The sequence below is a fragment of the Schistocerca serialis genome, chromosome 4 (genome assembly GCF_023864345.2).
Source record: "Schistocerca serialis cubense isolate TAMUIC-IGC-003099 chromosome 4, iqSchSeri2.2, whole genome shotgun sequence".
Lineage (NCBI taxonomy): Eukaryota > Metazoa > Arthropoda > Insecta > Orthoptera > Acrididae > Schistocerca > Schistocerca serialis.
The window spans coordinates 21,051,770-21,074,700 of NC_064641.1; the positions used below are offsets into that span (position 1 = coordinate 21,051,770).

The 22,931-nt window shown below is 41.2% G+C and overlaps 1 protein-coding gene across 1 annotated transcript in view; it reads left to right on the forward strand.

Moving 5' to 3' along the window:
* The window catches only part of LOC126475074 (wolframin), a 54,526-nt gene extending 36,695 nt beyond the window's left edge, over positions 1-17,831 (forward strand). Inside the window, exons 8-9 of the mRNA XM_050102634.1 lie at positions 14,598-14,803; positions 16,916-17,831. Coding sequence (XP_049958591.1) covers positions 14,598-14,803; positions 16,916-17,267 — 558 coding nt within the window. The 3' untranslated portion in view covers positions 17,268-17,831. The remainder of the gene's footprint in view (positions 1-14,597; positions 14,804-16,915) is intronic.
* Positions 17,832-22,931: the final 5,100 nt, after the last annotated feature.

Here is a 22,931-nt window from a genome sequence, read left to right on the forward strand (position 1 = left end):
CTGACTGAAGTGCTTTATCCTCGAAGTCATCCATAAAAAGGTTAGCTACTATGGGACACAAAGGGCTACTCGTAGCAACACCATCAATCTGCTCAAAATATTGTTTGTTAAATAAAAAGTACATCGAGATAAGCACATGTTTGGAAAGATGTAAGATGTCCTCCTCCAACTGAGTTCCTATAAGTTGTAATGAATCCACCAAAGGTACTCATGTGAACAAAGCGACGACATCAAAATTCACTAAAATGTCAGCTGGTTCAAGATGCAAAGTCTTCAGTCTTGTGTAAAATCTTCTGAGTTTCGAATGTGATGTTCACATTTTCCTACCAGCGGGCTTAGATGAGAATTCAGATTTTTTGCCAGGCAGTATGTCAGGGCTCCTATAGTGCTCATGATGAGGCGAAGAGGAACCCTTCCTTATGGATCATAGGCAGCTCATAGAATCATGATGGAACTGGCACTTGTACTCTAGCTCTTTTTATGATGTTCAGGTGAGGTGGCGCAGTGGTTACCACACTGGACTCACATTTGAGTGTACGATGGTTCAATCCCGCGTCCTGGTCTAGGTTTCCTGTGATTTCCGTAAATCACCTCGGGCAAATGTCGGGATGGTTCCTTTGAAAGGGCACGGCCACCTTCCTTCCCCATCCTTCTCTGATCCGATGGGACCAATGCTGTTTGGTCCCCTCCCCCAAATCAACCAACCTATCTTCTAAGGTAAGTTGTAGGAACAGTATTGTCTTGGGTGTTCCTGCATTTCTCCGGAATCCAAACTGATCTTCCCTGAGGTTGTCTTCTACCAGTTTTTTTAATTCTTCTGTAAAGAATTTGTGTTAGCATTTTGTAATCTGACTTATTTACCTGATAGTTAAGTAATATTCATGCCTATGAGCACCTGTTTGTTTGGAATTGGAGGTATTACATTTGTCTTAATGTCTGAGCATATTTTGCATGTCTCATACATCTTGCACACCAAGTCAATAATTTTCTCATGGCTGGTTCTCCCAAGGATATCAGTAGTTCTGGTGGAATGTCATCTACAGGGTGTATACGACCCGGGCAACCAGGAGATCTGGGAAAAACCCGGGAATTTTTTCATCCAGGTGAAAATCGGGAAAAACTCAGAATTTTTTTTAGAATTCTGGGAATTTTTCATTGTTTCAGTTTTCCGTTAAATTTTTGTAACGTTGACTGGTAAGAACCAATACTCTCACAAAGGATATTATTGTATCTTGTTACTTCAGCAATGAAACATGAAAGAGAAAAAAAAACGAAAATAAAACTAAGTTGCCAATGAAATGCACCATATACAGCAATAAAACACAGTGCTCACACAAGCATCTGCCAACAGCAAAATGTGTCAACGGCTTTAGGAAGCCTATGTAATGCTTCATAACAGCAAATTGCCTCTGATGTGCGTGACGTCACAACTGTTTGCAGTACATTCGTTTGAGCAGTTGCGAGCGAGTGCATGCGCAGTTGAGTTGCATATGAGTAGTACCTTCTCCCGCTTCTGGCTGCAGAAGTGTGGCAGTTAGCTGTATAAGCAATAGCAGCAAACAGACAGATACTACCCGGGAAAAATTTTACTGGCACACCTAAGCTGTCAGATGCACGTGTACGCAGCAGGCCTGGATATAGGGGCTTGGAGCAAACCGGGGTATCTGCCCCGGCCGCAGTTTCTGGGGTGGGGGGACCTTGTTTTAAAAAGCGCCTAGCATCCAGCACACGTCGATCTATCGATTATTTGTATGATTTTGGAATGCTTCCCTGTTGAATAACAGGTAAGAAAGATTACGTATTCTCTTCTTGGTGTATCCAAGAAAATGAAATTTTGACAGAAAATCTTTTGCCAGAACGCTAAACTGGTAAGGGCCAGTTGTACAGTCCGTGGCTAGCAGCCGCTGAAGTTCTATTCTGGGAGTAGCGCAGAAAACGCATTGTACGAACACGTAATAACGCAAACCGGAGAATAAATGCAGGATAACTTAAATGATGATTGTGGCAGGTTTAGTCAAGTTAACCGGAGAATAAGTTTTAACCCTGGCAGGAATAGTTACAAAATTAGTGATGACAAGATTGTTTGTTAGAATGAGGAAGGAGAAGAAACGGGTACATCACACAAATTATGGAAGAGTATGACGATTCCAAATTTATATAAAAATTCCGTACTACTACTTTTCGATCTCATGCTTCAGAAGCTAGAGCGTAGGAATGAAATGTGAAACTATTTCCTAACATGAAACTTTTTGCTTGTAGTAGGCGTAATAGGCATTTGATATTGGTACTTAGTGATTATAGTCTGTTGTGTTATAAAAATGACCATTTATGCCAAAACAGTGTCGTTTATTTGGTGTGTTACAATTCCTGCAATATTAGGCAGACCTATTATCTAGCAAACAGTGACAAAATACACGTAATCAGATCGAGAACGCACACCTGTCTTGGGTACTATTAGTATTAATGCCTTTTTCAGTATTAGACAACGACATTTGGTATGTAGCAAAACGTTTGACGAACTTTGATGAGCTAATAGATTCTTGCCCAAAAGGAAATCAGCGCATGTAAAGCTGTACTAAGGTTAGTGAGAAAAGTAATGCAAGGACTTAAGGATTGAAGAAATGTGTACTATCTTGCTTGTCTATTGTCTTTACTGGTTTTATGTATCCTATATTTAATTTTATGTCACACAAAACCATTACAAAATGTTACATGGTTGAGTTCCACAGATCGAAATACAGTGACGTACAATAGAAGAATGCTGTGTGAAGAGGCATGGCACTACACTTTGGCACATTTAAGACCAAATAATATGTATTATATTTCCTCAAACACATGTTTTAGGTACCAGACTCTTCATAAAGATGTGCACTGCAAAATGGATATATCTTTCAAAAGTTGATTTTTTTTTTTAAATTTTTGGCATCCTACCTCAAACGCTCGAGGGAGGAGGGGCGCCACTCTCTAGTATTGCCCCGGTTCGGAAATATCGTAGATCTGGGGCAGATCTACAGAGCAGTCTTGAGTTGTAATAGGGAGGTGGGTAGTCTCACGTGACCCGTGTTTACATTTAGTAATTTTGCTGTTTCCTTTTCGTTTATTACTCTCATGTCAAATGAAAACAAAACGGATTTTTGTGATTGGGAGCTATCAGGTGAATTAAAATACATTCACATAATTACAGAATGCTAAAATATGTTATTAGTTTCAGATTTTATTTTATTTCCCCTTTCTGACAGTCAAGCATTATCGCATTGCAGAACAATGAACTTATTTTTGTCAATTTACTAAAGAAATTTGGGTTTTATTAATCTTTTTTGCTGAACCAGCCAATTTATTGCCAATTTATTTGAAACTGAGTGTTTAATTCCACACTATTGGCTAGTTTCAATTGTTCGCTGCATTTCTGGTGCATGTTTTCATCTTATAGAATGTATGGCATTACGCCATAATAAAGAACCAAACATGAGATCATACAGTACTGTTACTCCGAGAAAACTTACATACGAATGTGCACTTTAAGCCGAATTACGCATTTTAGTATGGTTCACGAAATTCCCATGCTCTTGGAGTATCCTCTAATATCTTGTTTCTTTTGTGACATTATGTAAGACGCTTGTTATCTGGCGCTTTCTGGCAACTGCTGAAACGAACCTATTTCTAACAGGTCGCAGGAAAATATTGCGAATGGTGGGTTGAAAAGCTTTACTTTCAAAGTAAATTTCCTTTTACACAAGATGAACTATGTGTGAGAATGTACAATGAATTTAACTCACAGAGCATTTGACTCTCACTTAAAAATCAACTCTTTGAGTACGATGATTTAGAATAATTTAGAGCCCAGAAGACCCGACATTTATGTCATTCTTAAAAATTTTACTGGCATATTTGTTAGATGTAGCTTAGTGTAACACGCACAAAAAGGGGCAATATTATATGTGAAAGCTTTTCTTTTCTTGTAGCAGCACTATGTATATTAATTTAAAACATTAACTTTTCCTATTTGTGTGTTCGCATTGCTTAACAGTGATGTTGCTATTGGCAAGGAGCATAAAGCTATTTGGCTGACTGCAGCATGCGTCCTATGTTCTGAATATCCGCCGTTATCAGCTGGCGAGATCACGTGGCATGAGCTATGACAGTCTTACAAAAGCGCATTGCAATCTCAGTTTCAATGTTTTTGCAAGTAACATGAGGTGTTTGGTGGAATTCGAATTTATACTTTCGTAATAAGATAATATGCAGTGTACATGTTGCTGCACGTCAGACATCCTCCCAAAATGTGTTTTGTTTCCTGAGTTTCGTTTTCTAAAGTGCCAGGAAGTTCTACGCCGGTGTATAAAACCATAACCATTCAAAAGACTGATATGTTTTACAGTTCCGAGGAAAAGTATACTCTCACTTAACACTGAAAAACGGTATTTTCACCCGGGAGGAAGTGTACCTTTAACCGGGAATTCCAGGAAAAATCTGGGAATTTTTTTTCCTTGTCCACATATACACCCTGATCTACTTCAGGGATCTTGTTTAGAGTTAGGTCTTTCAGCACTTTGTTAAATTCTTCTCGCAGTATCATATATTCCATCTCATCTTCATCTTAAGTCCTCCTCCCTTTCTGTAATATTCCCTTGGATAGCCCCTTTATATACTCCTTCCCCCTTTCAGCTTTCACTTCTTTGCATAGGAGTGGTTTTCCACCTGAACTCTTGATAACATACAGCTGCTTCTCTTTTCTCCAAAGACCTGTTAATTTTTCCTATAGGCATATCTTCCCCCTAGTGCTTCTGCATCATTATCTTGACCATTAGCCATTCCTGCTTATCCGTTTTGCTCTTCCTGTCGCTCATTTTTTAATTGTTTGTATTCACTTTTGCCTGCTTCAATTGGTACATTTTTGTATTTTCTCCTTTCAGTAATTAAGCTCAATGTCTCCTGTGATAACTAATGATTTCTACTAGGCCTGTCTTTATACCTATGTGATCCCCTGCTGCCTTCACTATTTCACCTCTCAGAGCAATCCATATTTCTTCCACTGTATTCCTTTCCCCTGTTTCAGGCAATCATTGCCTGATGCTCCCTCTGAAACTCTCGACAACCTATAATACTGTCAACTTCTTCAGTTCCCATCTCCTTAATTTCCTATGTTTTTTGCAATTTTCCAGTTTTAGTCTACAGCCCATAATCAGTAAATTGTAGTCAGAATCAACATTTGCCGCTGGAAATACCTTATTGTTTAAATTCTGGTCCCAAAATTTGTCATACCATTGTATAATCAATCTGAAACCTTCCTGTGTCTCCAGGTCTCTTCCTCATTTACAGCCTTCTTTCATGATTCTTAAAGTAAGTGTTCATGATAATTAAATTATGCTCTGTGCAAAATTCTTTCATTTCTTTCCCCCAATCCGTATTCATCTACTATTTTTCCTTCTGTTCCTATTCCTGCTATCTAGTTCCAGTGCCCCATCACAATTAAATTTTCGTCTTCCTTAACACCTGAATTATTTCTTTTATCTCATCATACATTTCTTCAATCTCTTCATCTGTGGACCTAGGTGGCATAGAAACTTGTACTACTGTGGTGGGTGTTGGCTTTGTGTCTGTCTTGGAAACGATCATGTGTTCACTATGCTGTTCATAGAAACAGGTATAGGAAATATAATTATAACTCAAAGAAAGCAGTTTATTTATTAAATGATAATTAAATCGAAACCCTTAGCTACCGACAGGTGTTGTTGATATACATCGATGGGGACAGCTGAAAATGTGTGCCCCGACCGGGACTCGAACCCAGGATCTCCTGCTCACATGACACACATTTTCAGCTGTCCCCATTGATGTACTGTATATCAGCAACACCTGTCGACAGCTAAGGGTTTCAATTTAATTATCATTTTATTCTAGAGAAGCTGCACTGTCGTCAATGGTATCTGTTCTTTCGCGAGCAGATACCATCTTCATAGTATATTTATTATTGTCATAAAGTCTGCTAATCTTAATCACACTTATGGATATTCATAGTGCAAAATAATCCAGGTAAGACCAAACATGTTGAAAAATTAAAATTTGTGGTCAGGTCTTTTCAGTATTCTTGCTTAATTGGCAGAGAACTGGATCACTTCAGTAAGAATGCTGAGATGGGGATAAATCATCAGAAGGTGATGTAACACTGAGTGGAGACTTACGGAAGTAAGTTAAATAAGCTTTTATGCACAGTATGCAAACTGACTTGATCAGTTTTAGGAACTCTGTGCAAATGTTGCTACTCCTTACGTGTCCATCTCCATAACACCATATAAATCACATTTCAATATTTTATAGGGCAAAGAACGAATGTAATATGGATAAAGAATATGAATTTTTAGATTTTCAGCTTTCTCTGTTGGAGGAAATCTTGAATTACGCAGTGGATGCAATCACAGCTTTTGCTGGCCCCATGAAAATCTTCAAATTGTCCTCCTAATAAAACAACTGCATACTTTATTTTTCTGGTATTCCATTGAATCAGTTGTATAGCCTTAAAAATACACAGGAAATTAAATTTTGAAGCTATAAATTTCTTGTTTCCACAAGAATATGAAGTAAAAGAGAAATGTTACGTGAACCGTCATATGACTACGTGGACACAGGCACAAACAGACGTGTTATAAAACAACTGTTGCGATGTTAAAGATGATTTGTGGAGTATTTTATTCATTAATTGGTGGTTCTCTATAAACATAAGCATACTTGAACTTTGCACATTTGTAGACAAAGACCAACATGTCATTCTTTGTATATAACGTCAGAATAATCAGAGGTGTTTAGAATGACTGCCAAAGTACTTTAATGAGAAAGCCATATTGTTGTAATTCTTTGAGATATTGCGGGGTGGGGGAGGGTGGCGGGCGGCACATCGACAAAGAAAGTAGCATGAAAGACTGTCTCGTGTACTGCTGTTTGAAATCTGGGATCTGTATCAGGTAAGTTGTCTGTAGAAAGTAAGAAAGTTCATTGAAGAGCTGTGTAATTTGTGATAAGTTTATGTGGTTGCAGCCATACAAAGGTGCACTCTACTCTCTAGTTGGATACATACAACTAAGGAGTATTACAAAAAGTTAAGGTTGCTGTCAGAAAATTTAGACTGTTGTCCAGGAACATTCTAACTCCCATACATTTGTACTGTGGAAAGATTTTAATGATAAAATAAGAAATTAGGGCAGATATAAAGGTGTGGATGTGACCTTTTTGCTAATGAGAAGGCAGGTAAGTAATATCACAACAACATATATTCTACTCTGTAATAAATGATGAAATAGCTTGTGGAGTATAGATATAGATGTAAATTTGGAAGAACACTTTCAGAACTTACAAGCCATTCTAAGTTGACTAACCTGGTTGATGCCAACAGTTCCTCACTAGTGTTAAAATCTTAACATCTCCTTCTCCAAAACAGGTTGAATTTGTAATCTGATTGTTCGACGAAAGAGACAACACTGTTAAGATAAATTTGAAATCTTTTCATATTTCTTATTTCCTGAATACATGATGATTATCAGCTTATTCTATTAACTTCATATATAGCATGTTCACTCAGCACAGGGTAGAAACTACACTTAATAGACTTTAACAGTGGCCATAATGCATAACTGCTGGTAAACCTTTCAGGATGTGAGGTCATGGATCAAGAAACTCTTCTGTTCATGAGGTTTTGTCCAGGACTGCGCTGGACATCCTCAGAGATGCTCCTTCACTGAGTCTTGCTGATTGACCAGTCGGACCCCCCAGGGGGTCCACAACTCTTTTGTGGATACGTGCGTAGCGAGCATGGGACCCCGAGCTAATGTGGCCTTCCTTCCTTTCCGGGCTGCATACCTTTCCTTTCCACATCCTTCCCCATCCCCCCATCTTTGCCCCCCCCATCCCCCATCTTGCCCCCCTCCCCCCTCACCACCGCCTCTTTCCTTCCCTTTCTCCCCCTCTGGGAATATGTTTTGTGCCTACGGCCGGAGACGGGCGCTCGAAACTGTAACAAATTCTTTGCTTTCTCCACTTGCAAGTCTTCGTCCTTCCTTTGTCCTTCTCTTTTCCTTACCTCTTCTCTTTGCCCTTTTCTCCGCTGCAGCGTTTAAGACCTCTCTTCCTTCCTTCCCCTTTGTTTTTTCCCTTTCTCTTTTTTCCTCCCTGTGCGTGTCTGAAGGCCGACCCACGCGTTTCCATGCGTAGCCAGTGACGGGGTAATGCGTATTTCCCCGCCCCGGGTAGACAGGTAGGACATGTTCGCACCCTTTGGTAACGGCCAGGCCCAAGGAGGGGTGATAACCCGAGCTGATACCTTCCGAAAGTGCCAATTGGTCCCTCCGTCCATTTCTCAGGAGGTGTGACCTGAGGTGTGAACAATCACCTAAGGCAGGAGTGCCCTCAGAGAGGGCCCCCACAAGGAAGGAGCGTGCCGTCCGAGACGCCGGTAATCATGGGGGATACTTTCGCAATGGTTTCCTCTTCTTCTACTATGTGTGCTCACAAGCGTAAGTTCAATGAGTCTCAGCCACAGACAGTCCTTACATCGTTGCCACAGTTCCTTGTTGTTTCTCGGTCTGACGAAGGTCACGACTTCTCCACGGTCAACCCTTTCATTATCCAGAAAGCTGTCGACGCAATTGCAGGTCCTGTAAAGTCTTGTTCCAGATTACGAAATGGCACCTTATTGTTAGAAACAGTCAGTGCCCTCCAGGCACAAAAATTGCTGCGTTCTTCACTGCTAAACACCTTCCTTGTCCAGGTGGAACCGCACCGCACTTTAAAGTCATCATGTGGGGTCGTTTATACATGCTCCCTCGACGGATTGTCAGACGAGGAAATTCAACACTACCTGTCTGACCAGGCCGTAACGGCTGTTCATAGAGTCATGAAAAGGGTTGACACGAACATCATTCCAACTCGTACTGTCTTCTTGACATTTGACAGAGTTCAACTTCCATCGAGCATAAAAGTGGGGTATGAGATAATTTCCGTTCACCCTTACGTCCCAAACCCTACGTGTTGCTATCGGTGTCAGCGGTTCAGTCACACCAGCCAGTCCTGTTCCAATCCGACCAAATGTGTTACGTGTGGCACGGATGCCCATGAGGGTGCTTTTCCACCTCCATCCCCTCGTTGTATCAACTGTATGGGTGACCACGCTGCTTCCTCTCCAGATTGCCCCATTTTTAAAGATGAAAAGCTCATTCAGGAAATCAGAGTGAAGGAAAAGGTGTCGACCTTTGCTGCTCGAAAATTATTCGCCAGTCGAAAGCTCACCGTGCCTCAGACAGGAAAATACATCACTGTCCTTGCCTCTCCTCGGCCAACAAAAGAGGCAGCCACGCAGACTTGTGATCTCACCTTTAGTAGCACGGTCGTCAGATCTGCCAGTGCAAAGATCGCCCGTTCACCCTCCCCACTTTCGCCTGCTCACTCTATGGCTCACCCTTCGCCGGGTTCTGCTAAATCTCGAGCCCAAAAGTCAGACACCAAGACTTCGAAAAAAGAGCATACTCGTGAAGATTTTTTACGTACCCCAACTTCACAACCATCGGTTCCTCCTTCATTTAAACATCATGTTTCCAAGAAGGCTAATAAGAAACCCAGTTCCTCTCCTTCTCCGCCAAGGCGTGTCTCATCTACAGCACAACCTTGCGGTAATCGCCCTAGGCCGTCTTCTGTGTCGCCGAGGCGCACTGCTGGCGGCCGATCAACCGGCCGATCGCTGGTGGCAGGTGCTGCTCCTGAACAACCTGTGGACCAGGATCTTCTGCCTTCGGCTGAATGCCATTCCATGCTGTCGGTCGCAAGCTCTGAGCAGTCGTTGAGTTGACGGCAACCTTGGTCACATTCCTCCATTTTCTGTTCACCCTATGTCCATTATCCACTGGAATATCCACGGCATTCAAGCCAATCGGGATGAATTGTCGATCCTCTTACGATCCTACTCGCCGGTCATCTTCTGTCTTCTGGAAACAAAGCTGAGTCCCCATGACCACTTTGTTCTCCCCCATTTTCAGTCTGTCCGATTTGATCTCCCCTCTGTTGAAGGCACTCCAGCACATGGAGGACTTATGATTCTTCTCCATGATACTCTCCATTATCACCCAATCCCCTTAAACACTTCCTTCCAAGCTGTCGTTGTCAGTCTTTCCCTTTCTGGATACACCTTTTCTCTTTGTACTGTATACATTCCATCGTCCACACCAATGGCACGAGCTGATCTCCTTAATCTTCTTGGTCAGCTTCCACCCCCATATTTGCTGGTTGGGGACTTCAATGCCCACCATCCGCTTTGGGGATCTCCACATCCTTGTCCACGTTGCTCACTATTGCTAGACGTCTTCCACCAAGCAGATCTAGTTTGCCTCAACACTGGGGTCCCTACATTTTTGTCTGCCTCCACGACAAATTTATCTCATTTGGACCTTGCGGTCGGTACTGTTCCGCTAGCTCGGCGCTTCGAATGGTTCGCCCTTGATGATACACACTCAAGTGACCACTTTCCATGTGTCCTTAGACTGCAGCCTCAACTGCCCTACATGCGCCCGCGCCGCTGGAAGTTTGTCCAAGCCGATTGGACACTTTTTTCGTCTCTAGTGACATTCGATGACCGTCACTTTCCCAGCGTCGACGATGAGGTCACACATATTACAGACGTTATCCTTACAGCTGCGGAACGTTCAATACCACGCACCTCCGAATTGCCCCGGCGCCCCCCAGTTCCTTGGTGGAACGAGGCATGCCGTGATGCAATACGTGAGCGGCGACGTGCTCTTCGCATTTTCAGACACCATCCTACTTTGGCCAACTGTATCCGCTATAAGCAGTTCCGTGCGCGATGCCATTGTGTCATCCGCGATAGCAAGAAGGCAAGCTGGAAATTCTTTACTAGCTCATTTAACACCTTCACTCCCTCCTCGGAAGTTTGGAGTCGGATTTGACGGTTATCTGGCGCGCCTAGTTTCTTCCTGGTCTGTGGGCTCACTGTCGCGCATGATACGTTAGTGGACCCCGTCGCAATTTCTAACTCATTGGGTCAGCACTTTGCTGATATTTCGAGCTCTTCAAATTACCCGCCAGCGTTTCTCCCGAAGAAACGTGCATCGGAAGTGCAACCTCTTGCCTTCTCCTCTCAAAATCGCAAAAGCTACAATACTGTTTTCTCCATGTGGGAGCTCCAACATGCACTCTCTTCTTCTTGCTCCTCCGCCACAGGACCGGATGGTATCCACATCCAAATGTTGCTGCATTTATCAACCCATAGTCTGTGTTACCTCCTTCGCCTTTATAATCGAATTTGGACCGACAGTACTTTTCCCAGTCGATGGCGGGAAGCTATCGTCGTTCCTGTTCCGAAATCTGGAAAGGACAAACATCTCCCCTCTAGCTATCGCCCCATTTCTCTCACGAGTAGTGTATGTAAGGTTTTGGAGTGTATGGTGAATTGCCGTTTAGCTTGGTGGCTGGAGTCCCACAGTCATTTAACACTTGCCCAATGCGGTTTCTGAAAGCATCGTTCTGCAGTTGACCATCTCGTTGCTCTCTCCACTTATATCGTGAACAATTTTCTCCGGAAACGCCAAACAGTAGCAATATTTTTTTATCTGGAGAGAGCATACGATACCTGTTGGAGCACAGGCATCCTCCGCACACTGTTCTCTTGGGGCTTTCGAGGTCGGCTGCCCCCTTTTCTTCACGAATTTATGGCAGAGCGCACATTTAGAGTGCAGGTGAACAATACTCTCTCCTGTACTTTCTCCCAAGAAAACGGGGTACCCCAAGGCTCCGTGCTGAGTGTTGTACTGTTTGCCATTGCCATAAATCCAATTATGGACTGTCTCCTTCCCGATGTCTCAGGCTCCCTCTTTGTGGACGATTTTGCAATCTACTACTGCTCTCAATGGACCAGCCTTCTTGAACGACGTCTTCAAGGATGTCTCAATCGCCTCCACTCTTGGAGCATCGAAACCGGCTTCCGCTTTTCTCCCAGTAAGAACGTTTGTGTTAATTTTTGGCGTCATAAGGAGTTTCTTCCACCCTTCTTACATCTAGGACCTGTCCACCTTCTGTTTTCGGACGTCGCTATATTCTTGGGTCTTATGTTTGACAGAAAACTATGCTGGTCCTCCCACGTTTCCTATCTTTCGGCTCGCTGTCTGCGATCCCTCAACACCCTCCGTGTCCTGAATGGTACCTCCTGGGGAGCAGACCGAGTGGTCCTTCTCCGCCTCTATCGCGCCTCAGTGCGCTCGAAATTGGACTATGGAAGCATAGTCTACTCCTCTGCTCGGCCGTCTATTCTTCGGCGTCTGAACTCTATCCACCACCGTGGATTACATTTAGTGTCTGGAGCTTTTTACACCAGCCCTGTGGAAAGCCTTTATGCTGAGACTGCTGAACCTCCACTGTCCAATCAGCGAGCAGTCCTTCTGAGTCGTTATGCTAGCCATCTGTCTTCCATGCCTGCTAATCCGGCCCATGACATTTTTTCAACGCCTCCTTGGATGTAGGGTATGCAGGCCGCCCTTCCTCCCTACTACCACCGGGAGTCCGCTTCCGTCAACTGCTCCAGTCTCTTTCCTTCTGCTTTCCTAAAACTTTCTTGACAACTTGGGGTACAGCACCGCCTTGGCTCCATCCCTGGATCTGCCTGCTCTGTGACCTTTGTCAACTTCCCAAGGATGGTACCCCTTCACTTGTTTATCGTCGGACATTTGCTGCTCTCTGTGCACAAATGAAGGAAGCCACATTTATTTACACTGATGGCTCGAAAACATCGTTAGGTGTAGGGAGTGCCTATATTGTTGGCAACACCCCAAATCGATTTCGGCTTTCCGACCAGTGTTCGGTTTATACTGCGGAGCTTTACGCTGTTCTCCAGGCTGTCCAATACATCCACCGCCATCAGCGGATACAGTATGTTATCAGCTTCAGATTCTCTCAGCTCTCTCCTCAGTCTCCAAGCTCTCTACCCTGTCCACCGGATTCAGGACTGCCTACGCTTGCTCCACTTGGGGGGCGTCTCGGTGGCGTTCCTCTGGCTCCCAGGACACGTTGGTATCTGTGGAAATGAGGTGGCCGATATAGCAGCCAAGGCTGCAGTCTATCTTCTTCGGCCAGCTATTCGATCGACTCCCTTCGCCAATCTACGGAATGTTTTATGTCGCTGTGTTGTTCTTTTATGGCACGCACATTGGTCGACACTTCCCCATAATAAATTGCGGGACGTGAAAGGTCTTCCCTGTGCTTGGACCTCTTCCTCCTGAACTCGTCGTCGGGAGGAGGTAATTTTAACGAGACTCCGGATAGGGCACTGTCTTTTTAGCCATCGACATCTTTTAAGTGGCGATCCTCCCCCACTCTGTCCCCACTGCTCTCAGCTGTGGACGGTGAGACACCTGTTAATTGAGTGCCCCTATTTTACTCCGTTACGCGCCTGTCTACAGCTGTCGCCTGATATATCGTCCATTTTAGCAGATGACACGCGCTCGGCCGATCTCGTTCTCGAGTTTATTAGTGCCAGTGAGATGACGTTAGTCATTTGAAGCCCTTTTTGGGGACAACCAACCCCTTTCTGTAGTGGATTTTTAAGCTTTCCTTCTGTTTTTAGTTTCTTCAATTTTTTGAGTTTCGTTCCCATTGCTGCTGGTTTCCATTTCCGTTTTTTACCGTTTCATAAGTCACAGACCGGGCGCTAATGACCATAGTAGTTTTGCGCCCCAAAGCCAAAACAAAAAATGACCAGTCGGAGAGCACCTCTGAGGATGTCCAGCGCAGTCCTGCATAAAACGTCAGGAACAGAAGAGTTCCTTGGACCACGACCTCACACCCCAAAATGTTTACGAGCAGCTATGTCATCCGGTTGTGTAAGCCTTCAGTCTGCTCCCACAATGATCGCAGCTCCTGTGTCTCTACAAAACATTAATCTCCACAAATCATAATTTAAAAGAAGATTGTCAAGTATTAAATAGTTTTCAGAGTGAGTCACAAAAACATTGAACACGGAGCTGATAACAACACAAATATCAAATGCAGCTGGCTGAGGTAGTTAATAGGCATACTTAACTTCATGAAGGTGAACAAAGAAAACTAGTTACTGCATAAATTAATTATACATTTTGACTAGTATTGACTATTATATGTTAACCAGTGGTAGCCAGATATGGACTGCCGGAATTGTTGTCTCATGGTTCTGGAAATAACTTGTAAAATTTGTACACACATTTTAATTTATAATGAGAAAAATGTCAAAACTGGTGGTGATGGAATCACTCTGAACCAAGTAGTAATTTGGTTTAACTATGTGTTAAATAATTTATGAACTTAGATGCACAGTTTGGTACTGCCATGTATACTTCAGTGGGGATGTAAAAAAGGTCATTTAAATTTCACAGGCTTGAATTTCCCTAATTTTAATGGAATATCGCCTTTGTAAGATTTTAAAGTAATTATGGTATAGTTAATAACAGCATAATGAAGATCAGCGAAAATTAGTTATCTAAGGAGTAAAAGTATAGCATTGGAGTTATTCCATTTTGCTACACTTAACCAAGTGTAGCATTATGAATGTTTCAATTACATTTTTTTCCCCCCAGGTTAAAGTAACTGAAGTCTCCAACACTTTGCGTGATATTACATCAAAGTTGCCGAGAAGTGTCCGGGACATAATTTCTTGTTGGTATGGAGAACCCAATGAGTTGGATTGTAATTCAGTAAAGAAGGAAAATGAGGCACAAATCTGTAAGATAGTGAGAGGAATACAGCGGAGTCAGTCCAAATGCCATCTTGAATCTTTCAACAGGTAGGAGATTTTTGTGCCCTTCCATCTACTTGCAGAATTTTAGTAGTGATATTTCGTTTTATGTTGACATTATTTAAGAGACAATCTGAAAATTAGTAACATTTTATATTCATCTGAAAATTAAAATATTTAAAACATTGGAGGTGTGAATTAAACAATGCTCTGTGGGTCCAAAATGCATCGTGTAGTTAATAAAACATGAAAAAGTTGTGACTGAAGGCATTGTTTAATTCACATCTCCAATGTTTTAAATACAGTCACGTTTTAAGCTGCAAAATATGGATAAAATTAAATTAAAATATTTTAATACATCCGGGGGGGGGAGGGGGGAGTCTTGGAGAAATGGAAAATTTTAAATAGATCACACTGAATGACCTGAAATGAAGAAACTCAAGTACTGTCATCTTGCCAGAACATACACTTCTGGGTACTGTGTTTGGTGGTAATAAATAAGATCATGGGCAATGGTGGTGGAATTAAAAATTAGGCATCAGATTAGAAACAGAGAATATACGAAACTACAAACAAGTGAGCAAGATAGATAAACCAGAGTGAGTTCAAGGAAGCTGAAATATGTGGGTAGCAAAAATTATGTTAGTTGTTAGAAGGGCATTATCAAGTGTCAGCAGACTTTCACACAAGAGAGGACAGAAAATGCAGTAGGTAGATATGCAACTGAGATAGCTACAAATCAGTCAGTTTTGGCCCAATATACCGGAGTTGGTGGTCATGTGTGTGTGAGGTGTGCTTGCTTGCGTGAACGACTGGTGTGTATTTAACTTTTTCTGATAAAGGCTGTGGCCGAAAGCTTATGTGTAAGTGTGTTTTTAATTGTGCCTATCCGCAACTTAACACGTCATCTTTATGGGAAGTAGGAATCTATCTTTTCCAACATTGTTGATGATGTTCCTCACACACACCATTAACCATTTGACACACACTGCTGGATAAAGGCTTCCTATAGATGTTTCCATGTGTCACAGACTTTATCAGTACACATCCCTTCCCCTGTGGGTGTTTCTAATGTGATTTACCCACTTGCTATTAAATCTTCATCTCGAGCTTTCCTTATCTCCTAGAATCCAGCAGAAACTTCCTGGTCTCTGAAATCCTTTCACCTGGCTCCATTTCCTGTCGTCCCCCCACCCCGCAACAACCACCACCATATCCGTATTTGTTCCATTGTTATTGTTAAGTGTTCCTCTCATGTCTGTTCCTTGAGCTAATCTTTGCGATCTCCATTTTGAAAACCTGTATATTATTTGTCAAAAGCATTATTGTGGAGATGTGACTAATAAACCTATAGTTTTCGTCCCAGTTCTTGTGAAGCAGAATAGTTAAAACTTTGTTCCATTTTGCAGCAGTTTATTCAGCCAGACATTCTACAAATACTCATTCACAAACAAAATACAGTGTTAATGCTGAAGTGGTAATACTTATTATCCAAGTCACACCCTTATTCAATCCTGTATACTTACAGTTAATTTTACTTGTCAAGCTGATTTCTGTGGTTTTTCCCCTAGGGTGAAACTCACATGTGTACTTTGCTTTTAAGCATTTTTGTACCATATTAAAAACTAAATATTATTCATCCTCAAAACCCTCCCCCCACTCTCCCTCTCCCTCCCCTCCCCCCTCTCTCCCTCCCGTGCCCACTAATTGTACAGCATGAAGATTCAGTAAATGATACGTAGCTTTAGCTGTTTATCCCTCTGCAGAAGTCAAAGAATATTTAAAGTATTAACAAGTTGAGTGGAAAATCTCACAGAAATCTGTGCCAGAGTTACTAGAAGATTGTTTTTCTATAGTAGAAGATCACTCATAGTTTCCATTGCTTTTTAAATGCTTTAAAACTCTCTCCCTCTCCCCCAAAACTATTTTGGATCTGCAAATTTTTTCCACACAAGTAAGTGAACTTGTAATTTGTGAAGTGTTGTATTAGTTTAACAGTGTCCTCCAAAACATGGAACATTTCTGCAATGATGTGGCAAAAAGTTTAAAATTTTGACATACAGTCACAAATCAACATATGCAACAAGACATTAATGTATCATTGTACACACAAATATTCAAATTTACAAATCATATAAATAAAAAGTATTTTTGTTTCAGGTACAAATTTGAGGTGACAGTAAATATGAAATCAGGCATGTTTGGAAGAGGAGCAGAGGTGATTCTTATAGCAGATGACTTTTTCCGAAATTTTACTTTTGCCGTGAAACCACGTGACCACATTTGGTTCTCTGGAACGTTAGTTAATGAGGAAGGTGACAGCATACTTGGTGGCACCAAACCACGTGTGGATTTGAATGAGATAGGCTGCCTTGATTGCCACATGAGTCACCTACAGATACATAGAAAGACTTCAACAAAAATTGGCCTCGAAAATGTTTTGGATTATGTTTATGTAGGAATGAAATTTGTTCTTAACTTTGTATTTAACCCTCTTGTGATTTTTAAATAGTAATACGTTTGGCACAATTGAAACTTCTGTGTTCAGATATGGTGCATATGAAAGTAAGTTTCCTAAACTGACTGCATTTATTGTTTATCAACTGACAAAAGACTTTTTTAATTAGTTGTTTTGCATTATATTGCTAAAGTCCTTCTCTAATCCATCCTCCTAACTAAATATTTTTGTTGAATAAAAAAAGCCTCTGTGATCTACTGATTTACTATATAATAATTTTTTTTGAAAAGGGGGTCGGAGCTTTTGGTTTGATTTTTTGTTGTAAATATGTACATACACAATGTGGCCATTAATTGTTTCTCCTGCCAAAGTGCAGAAATATGACAAATACACTGTGTGATACTGGTGTCCCAGAACTGAAGTATTTACACTTAGCTTGACTGTGATGTTTATGTAATTTAATACTGTACGATATTGTTTTCATAAGTAATAGTTATTTAAATGTAGTTGCAATGGCATATTGGAGTGCAACATTTGTACTTAAAGCAGATCTATTTTATTGTCCAAATGTAACTGTCATAGCTTGTGTGTCTAATATTGTTGTGATACTGAATGTAACTCAATATTTTTTATAAACATATAAAAGAAAAGATAAAAACCATGTGGCTTTATTATCTTTTTAAAATATATAATTATATTTTGATAACATAATGAATTTACAGATAATCATAATTCCACTTTTGTCCTCTGTCCGGCCCTTGCCTTTGATCTTGATGTCTGCTACAACTTAATTGTGTCTTCTCTGCCAGTCTGGTTAGCATCATAAGAAATAAGGTGAGCGGGAAGCAGCAAGGTAATCAGATCTCCATACTTTCGGCAGAATATACTGTGTTTGGTTGCCTGTTAATATGTTAATTATTTTCAGTATTTTTCTTTAGTCAGATTACAGCAGAAATGTGGCACCATTCCAGTTTCTCTGCTTTCTTGTTATGTTTAGGCTAAAAATGCATATTTAACTTGCCGTACTCTCAGCTTGTTAATCTGCGATATAATGTGAACTTGTGCCTTTTTATTCAGAAATAAAATTATAAATGATAGTTAAATGGACAGAATACATATTTTTGCTAAACAATATTGCGAGCAACAACTTCATCAGTACAGTTACAGCTCCCTAAATATATGTCGCCTGAAATTAGGGGGGTTACATTTTCTGCAGTAAAAAAGTAGAGTAGGGAAACAGTGGAACTATTCTCCAGTTAAGACTAGAGGTGACCATTTCTCAGCACATCTTATAAGCCGGGAATGAGAAATGAATTTGTGCATTGAAGATAACAGAAAACAAATACTGAGAAAGCTACTGAGTCAACACACATTTGTGAAACACACTGTTTCGAGTCAGTAGTAATAAGTAATGTGAAAAACAAAAAGGCGACACGTAATCAGCAAAGTAGTATATGGAAGTCAATGTGGAGCAGTAAAAAAGCTAGGTGGTTTGCTCCGAAAGACTAACTCTGAAAGTATAGCATGGTCCCCTAAAAATTCTCACTTTGCCGACTTATTACCTGTGATGTAGCCGAACTAGGTTCGAAGATAAGTGTTGATACGAATTAAGAGGCATAAGAGCTTGGTCAGAAATTTAGAACTTTAATCCACAAAGTTTTCACTGTGAGCAGTCTGCACTTCACACTGTGCTGAATACTTTGCATTCTCGAAATAACAGGTGTCAGTGGTTCAGAACACTAGTCGAGCACCTATTGATCTAAAAGCTTGAAACTGGCCAATTAGGTAACAGAATGTTATAATATTTTTAAATTGACACCATTCATGTAAATGAATGCCAATGCATTCTGGTCCGAGCTGCAGGAGTTGGCGGTCATGTGTGTGTTTATCTTTTTATGATGAAGGCTGTGGCCAAAAGCTAATATGTGCCTGTCTGCAACTTAATCTGTCATCTTTACAGTAACTGACTCTCTCTCTCCCTCCCCTACTTAGGTAAGACTGTCTGTTGATAACATCATGTTATCTGCTCTTTAAATGTTACTCACTGAGGTGTCAAGAAGCATATTTTATAACTTTACCCTATAGTAGTTTCCAGAAAGAAAATAATTTTGATTGAAAATAAAATGTGAAACTGTAGACAGCTTCTGCTTCTGGAGATCTACAAAATCCAAGGGCTTCACAAATATTAAATTTTTCTCTGAAGTGATCTTATAAAATTTGCATACAGCCTTAAGACATGTCTTAAAAATTAATGGGGAAAAGAGAGAGAATCTACAGAAAAATGCTATGCATTTATCAGGCATGCACACATTAAAGCTTTTCTTTTGTATACTTAAATGTTTGATCCAAAGCTCAAGGTCATGGTTCATTTTCTTCTCTGCAGGACCAATTTAACTGGATCAGGGAATGTGGTGTTATAGTAAGAAATGATAATTAAATACTACTACAAGTAAGTGGTCTGCATAAGTTGTTCATTTCAAACGTTATATAAAGGAACGGAAGAGAAAAGGCTGTTTGGAGTCATTTTAGGATTTGCTTGGAATGGATTTGGAAAACCCCAAATCGGTCCTGAAATAAAAAGGATAAAAAACACATTTTGTTATAATTGTGTGGGCTTCTGAAGCAACAGTCCGATATATGAAAATTTCCTGGGTATGGTGCTTCGCCATATTGCAAATAACTGTCGGTGATAAACCATCTTTTGGCAACAGTTACAGAGCCCTTCTCCTGGGTTTAACATAGCGTTAATTGTACTTGTACTCCACATTAAAAGCATCTACAAAATGAGGCTTGTCTTGACGTTAAGCCCAGCTTAATATGAGACCTTTTATATCCAAGCACACAGAGAAAGGATGAGGAACAAATGAAAATAACTTGGCAGGCTTAGAAGGAAAGACACTGTAAGGGACCGCACTGGATGAGATTTGAAAAGCTGATAGTTTAAAGGTGTAAGGTAGGGTAATAAGCAAGATAGGGTTTACTGACAAAATATCATGTAAGAGTGAAAAGTTAAATGTATTATATGTGGTAGATGTGAGGTGCGGGAAAAATTGACAGGTCATAAAACAAAAAAATATGGAAAACTACACAGGAGTGGAGAAAGGAATGGTTATGGAGAAGTTCTGAGGCCGAAGAAATTAAAATAAATTAAGGCCAGGTGGGTGGCGGGAACCGAGGACAGTTTCCACCTGCGGAATTCTGACAACTGGGGAAAGATCACGAATGTGAAACAGACACCAAGGTAGTGACTGTCCTGTTGTGGAGCATGCTGTGCAACATGATATTATGTGTTACCAGTATACACACACTGTCTACGCCCATTCATCCCAGTTGGTAACTTGGCAGTAGTCATACCAATGTAGAAGGCCAAACAGTGTTTATGTCACAGCCGGTATACAACATGCCATTTCATGGGTGGGTTTCCCTTTGACAGTAGACTGACAGAAGAAGGAAAAAAGAGACAACAACACTGAGGAGGAGTTGTGCAACATAAATGAAAGTTGGTACGTGTGTTTATACAGCTGAATGTTGATGTCTCTTCGAATTTCTTACCAGTCAGACAAGAGTGGTGCTAGTATCACCACCATGAGAATGCAAATCAGATTTGCTTTAAATCATGTTGTAATGGTAGTGAGCATTAATTATCTTTGACGTTGGATATGGTGAGTTGATATTGATCAAGAACTCCTTTAAGATGACGAAGGTGCCTTTATCTCACGGAGTTTGAACGAGGTCACAGAATAGGGCTATGAGAAGCTGGGTGTTCCTTCTGCAGTATCACAGAAAGACTTGGCAAGAAAGTAATCACTTTACTTGTTTGTTGCAGTGGTGGTCTTGTAAATGTACATTCACAAGACGACCGGGCTGCAGACAGCCACGTAGCACTACCGAGAGGAAAGACCGTTGTGTTTGGCTTATAGCTCTGGCACATTTTACTGCATCTGTAGCAGAAATTTGAGCAGCAGTTGGTACCACAGTGACACAACGAACTGTTACAAATAGGTTACTTCAAGGACAGCTCTGAGCCAGATGCCTTGTAGCATGCATTCCACCGACTCCCTGCAACTTCTGTGGTGTCAGGTGAGAGCTCTTTGGAGGGCTGCGTCAAGGTCTGTTGTGTTTTCTGATGAAAGCTCATTCTGCATTGGTGCCAGTGATTGCCATGTGCTAGTTAGGCCAGTTGAGGGCTTGCAACCAACCTGCCTGCATGCTAGACACACTGAACCTACTCCTGCAGCTATGGTCTAGGGTGCAATTTTGTATGAGCACTCTCATGGTTATCCCATGCACCCTGACCGCAAATCTGTACATCGGTCCAGCGGTTCGACCTATTGTGCTGCCTTTCATGAACAGAATTCCAGGGGGTGTTTTACAACAGGATAATGCCACCCACATACCACTGTTGTAACACAACATGCTCTACAGTGTGTCAACATTTTGCCTTGGCCTGATTGATCGCCAGATCTGTCTCCACTCGAGTACATGTCGGACATCATCAGATAACAACTCCAGTGTCCTCCACAAACAGCATTGACTGACCAAGTGCAACAGTCATGGGACTCCATTCCTCAAGCTACGTCCGCCACCTGTACAACACAATGCATACATGTTGCATGCTTGCATTCAACAGTGAGGCGGTTACATTGGTTATTAATGTACCAGCATTTCACATTTGCAATGGCTTATCTCGCACTGACATTGACCTGCATTCTTGCAATGTTAATCCGTAAAATATTCTACCTAGAACAATGTATCCTTGAAGTTTCATTACTCTACATTAATTATTTTTTGGTGTTGTGATCTTCTTACTGTGAATGTATGTTTTGCCAGTTACTTTTTGGTAACCTTTTGCACTTTTGGATTACCTCTTGAAATTCAGGATGTTGTATTATCTTTAACCCTCACACTTAGGTCACATGCGTGTAAAATTTTCCTTACTTTTCTACTTGAGTGTGTAAAACAGAACTTAACTATATGCTTGTTGTTGTTGTTGTTGTTGTGGTCTTCAGTCCTGAGACTGGTTTGATGCAGTTCTCCATGCTACTCTATCCTGTGCAAGCTTTTTCATCTCCCAGTACCTACTGCAACCTACATCCTTCTGAATCTGCTTAGTGTATCCATCTCTTGGTCTCCCTCTACGATTTTTACCCTCCACGCTGCCCTCCAATACTAAATTGGTGATCCCTTGATGCCTCAGAACATGTCCTACCAACCGATCCCTTCTTCTGGTCAAGTTGTGCCACAAACTTCTCTTCTCCCCAATCCTATTCAATACTTCCTCATTAGTTATGTGATCTACCCATCTAATCTTCAGCATTCTTCTGTAGCACCACATTTCGAAAGCTTCTATTCTCTTCTTGTCCAAACTATTTATCGTCCATGTTTCACTTCCATACATGCCTACACTCCATACGAATACTTTCAGAAATGACTTCCTGACACTTAAATCAATACTGGATGTTAACAAATTTCTCTTCTTCAGAAACGCTTTCCTTGCCATTGCCAGCCTACATTTTATATCCTCTCTACTTCATCAGTTATTTTGCTCCCCAAATAGCTAAACTCCTTTACTACTTTAAGTGCCTCATTTCCTAATCTAATTCCCTCAGCATCACCCAACTTAATTAGACTACATTCCATTATCTTTGTTTTGCTTTTGTTGATGTTCATCTTATATCCTCCTTTCAAGACACTGTCCATTCCATTCAACTGCTCTTC